Genomic DNA, 6,646 nt, shown 5'->3' with positions numbered 1-6,646 from the left:
TGCACAGTTCTGCTGGGAATGAAGGGTTTTCCCCAACATCCAGCTTGAACCTCCAATGACACAGCCTCAGGAGCTTTTGCCCTCCATGGAGCACAAAGTTCAGACACATCAAGCCCTGCAAGCTGGGACAGAAGTGTCTTGGAGTGGGACCACCGCTCCCCATGCCATCACCACCCAGCCGTCAGCCTTGGCGGCATCTGCTTGACCAAAGCCCAACGGGAACGTGAGGCTGGGGACTGGGAGGAGATCAGCACCCTGAAGTTTGAAGGGGATGGAGACTGTCCACGTGGGCAACAGGGCCACCTTTCTCTTCGATGTGGTGTCTTTTCCCAAGGGAGAAATGAAGGAAGGACGGGATTTCCCCATCGTTGCTCAGTCCCTTTGGAACAGGCAAGAGGCTCTTGGCCACAAGCGAGGTGCCGTACGGAGTCGCCATCCGCTCTCCTGGGATGCTCCGAGACACACAGCTGACACATGGGCACACACAGACCGGACCACATGGGTGACACAGCCAGCTTTTTATTCCCAAGGGACACTGCATCCAAAGCCCCGTGTACTGTCAGGGGAACTCAGCCTGTCCCCTCTCTTGGATCTATTTGCTGTCCAGGTCCCCCAGGAGCGAGGAGCTGCACAGGAGCAGAGGGACAGGGCTTCCTCCACGTTTACCTTCATCATCTGCAGAGCTGTATCCCTTACAAATAAAAAGCTGAGGGTCCGGACACACAGAACACGCACAGAGACAGAGACATGCTGAGGCAGCAAGAGCAGAGCACGAGACACGAGAGCCGAAAGCCTGGCACAGACTCACCTGGGCTCCGCAGGATAGTCCAGCGCGTCGGGACTTAGATGCGGGAAGAAAGGGGAGCATGCGATAAGCGCAGGGCAGCGGAGGAGACCCTTCCCTCCCACCTCGCCCAGCTCAGCAGCAACAGCTCTTCACCCTGCACAACGCCCAAGCTGAGAAAACTGCCTGGCGTGAGCAGGAAACCTCAGCCACTGCCCTTAGGACTGAGTTTCCATAAGCCAGCGAGACAAGTTTGAGCAAGGGTGAGCATAAGAACGCCAACGAGGGGTTCAAGGCCAGGCTGGGTGAGGCTTTGAGCAACCTGGGCTAGTGGGAGGTGTCCCTGCCCATGGCAGGGGGTGGCACTGGATGGGCTTTAAGGTCCCTTCCAACCCAAACCATCCTGTGATGCTATGAATACAGCCGTGTCCCAGTGGTGCAGGGACTCTGCAATGCTCTCCCGGGTCAGACCTGGTCTCCAGGTCTCCTGGATCAGGACTATCCTGTTGGGATGTGCATCCAGCAAAGGACCTCCCTAGATGGGACAGAGAACAGCACTGCTGGGGGAAAGGAGTTTTTGGGTACACGGCCCTTCAGGAGCAGCCTTTCCTGGGCAGCCCTGCAGGCAGGGCTGGGGCTGGTTCTTTGGGATGCTGCAGAAGGGGCTCCCATCTCGGCAGATAGCTGAAGGGACACATCAGGCGTCTGAGTCAGGCTCGGGGCACTTGGGCAGCAGGGTGGTCATGGAGAAGGGGGAAATCCAGGGCTCCAGCTGTCCCACTGGCGCTGCCTGCACACGTTAGGGGCATTACAATCAGCTCTGACTAGATGTATATATAAAAATGTATGTTCAAAAAAAAAAAGTATGGGCATGTCCTGGCCAGCAGAGCCCAGAGAAGCAATGGGAGTGTTAGCCCTACCCAAGGCACACATCAGTGTCTGCCCAGAGGCAGAAGAAACTACTTTTTATGGGCAGCCCGATGGGTCCTTCAGCCCTGGCAGGGGTAGGGAGTGCTGCTGCCAAATCCCAGCAGCGGGATCTGGGGAGAAGCGCTAAGCTCCCTTGCAGGATGGGGCACGCACGGCCAAAATAGGCTGAGCTCAGGTGGGGAGGAGGCTGGGAGCAGTGACCTTCCCTTTGCAGAGCTCCGGGAGAGGCAGGACACAACGGCGGCAGCTTTCTGCTCATCTGTGGGATGTGGCTCATGTCTGCGCAGAGGGACAGCGGGACAGTCACACGGCAGAGCTGTGCAGGGAACAGCCTCTTATTGCTGTAGGGCACTGCTGAGCTTAGGATGCTTGGCTCCTAGAAAGCCCTTCCCAAAACACCACAGCAAACTGTTGTGAACGTGCAGCCGATGGGCTCTGGGGCTCCCCAGGTGCTGACATGCGTGTGTGCATGCAGCTCAGCCTCCTGAGCCTCTGGCTGACCTCAGCTTGAAGAAAAATGAGGTGGAATAGGGATGGGACAGACAGGTATCACTCAAACTCTCCCCTACCCAGTGGGGAATACAGCTGCATGAACCAGGGCTTCTCCCCCACTCCTGCCACTCGCCCAGACAGACAGACAGCAAACTGACAGCCGTCCAGCCTGCTCTAGGGAAGCAGCCCTTCCTCTGCCCCCCTGCCCACGCTGCACCTCATGAGGGGGTGCCCAGGCCATGCACCCCTGCCCGGGGAACATTCCAGCACCCAGCCTGGCCTCCTCGCTATGGCAGCAATGCTGGAAAAACCAGGACAGGCTCAGCACCCCTTACTTCCATCGCCAGCACCTTGCTGCTGATGGAAGAGGTTAAGTCACAGGAATTTTTTTCTTCTATGTTCATCCTCTTAAGTTAAGCCTAAGTCACAGCACGCTGCTGGGACATCATCTGACCGCAGCAGACCTGGCAGCGTAGCTCCTGCCGCGTCTTGGCTGTGTTTGTGCCCCTGTACAGCCATCAGCGCTGCGGTCAGTACTGCTGTCCTCCTCCCCCTGTGATGGGAACCCCTGGGAGACCCCCAGACCCTGGGGGACCATGGCAGACCCCCGGGAGAGTGCTTGGATTCTTCCTCCCACACCCACCCTGCACTCCCGGTGGCAATGGGAGAGGTGGTGGGGGTTGGATGCTGCAGGAGAACCGTACTTACGCGGGGATCTCATTGGTCAGGTGGCTTGAAAACAAAGAAACAAGGACATTGAGAAGAGACAGACAGAGACCAACAAACACCAGCTCGACACAGACACCCTCCCCAGGCAGAGCGCTGGGGCAGCAGGTTTTTTAGGTAGATGGATGGAGATTAAACCAACACCCTGTCCCAGTGCCCACAGCTGGGAATTAGGCACAGGGCTGTGCTGGGGAAGGGTGCTGAGCCAGGCTGCAGTGGACCGAGCTTCTCCTAGAGGAGAAAAGCCCAGCCCAGGGGCTGGAGAGGACCTGGGTCAGCAGCTGGGTTCCAGGCTCTGCTTATCTTAAGAGAGAAGCCCCAGGGACAAGTACAGCCACAGCAACCACAGGGTCCAAACATGTGCCCCTAACCCTTGGGGTACTGGAGGAGGTCCCACAGCAGTGATGGCCCATCCCAGCGGGCAGAACCAACCCTTGCTGCACAGCCCCAGAGAGAAAGGAGCTGGCAGACAGGCAGGAATTGAACCACAGGCTGAGCTACAGCTCACCCAGCCCATGACCCACTCCTGGGCAAAGAATGGCACCAACAAGGAGCAGGACACAGGCCACATTAACCCTCTTCATGGGGTGAACTCAGCTTCACCCCACTCCCAAACCAGACTATGCTAACCCAGGAGGTGGCCCAGCTGCTGCAGAATGAGAACATCCAGACCTGAAGCTGGCCCGACACTGCTCCTCTGCCAACAAGGCAGTTTTAGAGGTAAGGGCTGGAATCAAGCGCTCACACCCCCAGTTGGGCTTGCCCCTCTTTGAGCATTGCACTTGGGCTTCTTCAGCCCCAGGTCTTCCTCCTGCTAACAGCCCTGACTCCTTGGGTTGACCTTGGTTCAACTCAGCAGCCAAGTTACCTCTTTGTCACGGCGTTGTGGTACTCCATGTACGTCCTACCATCAAAAGCAATGGCCTCAGCATCTCCAGCAGCCTTCTCGATGATCACTGGGGGTAGGAAAAAGAAGAGCTGCCAGGCAACGTACCACGACCTGTCCATCCTTGGAGACGAGGAAACCCCCCCTTCACACTGAGCATTCATACCAGGATGAAGGCATGCACAAACCTGCCGTACCTTGGGGCACAGCAGCGCTGGGGCACGCTAAACAAGCTCCTGCAAAGGTTTGCTGTGGCTTCAGAGCCCCTGAGTTTGGACCATCTCCCTGTTTTGCAGCCAACCATCAGGAAATCTGCAGCCAACCATCAGGAAATCTGCAGCCTTGCTGGTTTCCTGGCTGAAACTGGGGAGGAACCTGGGCTTGGTGATGGCCCAGGTGCTCATCTCAGGAGGCAGCGGGAAAGAATCTTGATCTGGAGACAGCTAGGCATTGCCCAGACCCTCCGGGTGGCTCAGGTTGCCCAGAGAAGCTGGGGATGCCCCATCCCTGGAGGGGTTCAAGGCCAGGCTGGATGAGGCTTTGGGCAACCTGGGCTGGTGGGAGGTGTCCCTGCCCATGGCAGGGGCTGGCACTGGATGGGCTTTAAGGTCCCTTCCAACCCAAACCATTTGTGATTCTCTGATTCCATGACTCTGCAACAGCACCAAACCACATTTCCCTGCTCCAGGCTGTTTCAAGGGAGCACAGCAACGTAAGACAGGGTCAGGGTGCAGTGACAGGAGGACGGGACAGGGCTGGGTGCTCTACCCATGGGCAGCAGTATGGTGGGCACGTGCAGTGCCATGCCGGTGTTTCTGAGCAATGGCATCGCCCCGACTTCCCAGCTGCACAGCAGAGCCAGCCTGCAAATCGCACAGCTGGTTTCCCCTGGATCCCTCCCAGCAGCCAGGACAAGGACAAGACTGCCACCGAAGCGGTGCACTGTCCCGCTGCCACGAGCTCATCATCAACGCCGCTTTTTCCAGCTGGTGGGCAAGGGTCCACATCCAGCCTCACCTTTCTCGCAGTGAGCCCCGGAGAAGCCCCTCTGGCAGGCACACTCGTAGCTCTCGAGCCGGGGGCTGCAGGTGCCTCCGTTCTGGCAAGGGTTGGGTTTCTGGGTGCAGGGGTGGCCTCGGAACGGGGAGATCTCGATGGCGCTGCGGATGTTCTGCTCCCTCAGCACTGGCACCCCTTTGATGGAGATCTGCCGGATGCGAGCAAGAGGAAGCACAGGGTCAGCCTTCACCACCTCCAGGTCTGGCAGAGGGACAGAGGCCAGCACCCTGGGGAGACGGGGGAGTGGGAATCCAGCCCCAAGCCCCATGTGTCCCTGTGAGCACCCCCACCTCCCTTTCTGCCACCCACTTTTCAACCAGCCATTGTCCCCATGCACATGGACCCACGTGCGGGCGTAGCCCCCTCCCAGGCTCATCCTTGCTCTCGTCCAGCGATGCTGGTGCCGATGGCACGTCGCCCCCCCAGACACCAGCCCACGGCTGCCCCATAGCACCTTACCCTCTGCACAGCCCCTTCGAAGCTGGTGGAGATGGCGGCTGCTCGAGCCAGTTTGCTGAAATCAGGGGCTCCCCCCACATAAAACGGTTCCTTCAAATTCAGGAAGGTGTGAGGCACCTGGGGAGGAGAGAGGAGAAGGTGAGATGGAGAAGATCAGGGTGCCCAGAGAAGCTGTGGATGCCCCATCCCTGGAGGGGTTCAAGGCCAGGCTGGATGAGGCTTTGGGCAACCTGGGCTAGTGGGAGGTGTCCCTGCCCATGGCAGGGGGTGGCACTGGATGGGCTTTAAGGTCCCTTCCAACCCAAACCCTTCTGTGATTCTGAGCTCCACACATCTGGCACCAAACCAGCCTGTGTAAAGGGTGCTGGGAGAACAGGCCCTCCAATGAACCTCCTCATGCCAAGCTGCAAGGTCTTACCTGCCAGAGGCACACCAGGAAAATTTAATTTAATTAAATTAATTTCTGGGGAGATGCTGCTCCAATGCCCTCAGGCTTTGTGTGACCCTCAAAACCAAGCAAACATAACTTCACTCTTGCCAGGGCTAACATTTAAACCCAAACTCACACCAGAGGGACTCAGCTTGGCTTCATCCAGCTGCTACAGGTCCCCTACAGCAAGAGCAGCTTCTCCTGCATCTCCCAGGGCTGTGAGGTTGGAAGGGGATGTCCCCCTCCTTGCTGTCACCCTGCAGCCCCCACCGCAGAGCACGGCCAGTCCCAGGTGGGTCACGGGGCACCCGGGATGGACCCAGTGAGGCGAAGATGCGGTGATATGAATCACTATCTAATGCTTTGTGGAGTTAACACAAGGAACATGACCGGATTAATTTAAATGCTTCTGAAACAAAATGTAAAAACTGGCTGGAAATTAATGACGGAAGAGGAAATGAGTGGCTCTAATCTACTGAGATCCTAAAGCTGCTGGGCGGATGGGAAGGGGAGGGGATGAGACACTGAGATCTGGATGGAAAACAAAAAAAAGATCAAGGTGCCGATGGCAGATGAGATGGAGGTGCGGTGGGTCATACTTATCTTTACCTTACGGGATTTCTGGGATCCAGACAGCAGGGGAGGGAAAGATACAAATGGAAAATCAAAAGAAGAGAGAGAAAAAGAGAGAGAGAAAAGGGAGATCAGTGGGTAACATCGTAACATGCAGGGCTGCAAGACCACCGCTGCAACCAGTCCCCGGGACAGCCAGGGAAGGGGACGGGGAGGTGACAGGAGGGGATGCTGCCACCCTGCCAAGCAGGGTAGGAGAGGAGCTTGAAAAGACAAGTGAGAGGAGGAAATCCCATCTTTTGCAGGA

The 6,646-nt window shown here is 57.4% G+C and overlaps 1 protein-coding gene across 1 annotated transcript in view; it reads right to left on the bottom strand.

Annotated features, from left to right (window-relative positions):
* Positions 1-6,646, bottom strand: part of AGRN (agrin) — a gene marked incomplete at its 5' end in the record, with an annotated part of 37,291 nt that overhangs the window by 2,406 nt on the left and 28,239 nt on the right. Inside the window, 6 exon segments of the mRNA XM_010082985.1 lie at positions 809-841; positions 2,915-2,938; positions 3,801-3,888; positions 4,836-5,025; positions 5,337-5,453; positions 6,376-6,387. Of these exon segments, the coding sequence (XP_010081287.1) occupies positions 809-841; positions 2,915-2,938; positions 3,801-3,888; positions 4,836-5,025; positions 5,337-5,453; positions 6,376-6,387 (464 nt within the window).

The sequence above is a fragment of the Pterocles gutturalis genome, unplaced genomic scaffold (assembly GCF_000699245.1).
Source record: "Pterocles gutturalis isolate BGI_N339 unplaced genomic scaffold, ASM69924v1 scaffold25561, whole genome shotgun sequence".
In the NCBI taxonomy this organism is placed as follows: Eukaryota; Metazoa; Chordata; class Aves; order Pterocliformes; family Pteroclidae; genus Pterocles; species Pterocles gutturalis.
The sequence above is the reverse complement of the archived record's forward strand: the minus strand, read 5'-3'. Positions and strand labels throughout refer to the sequence as shown.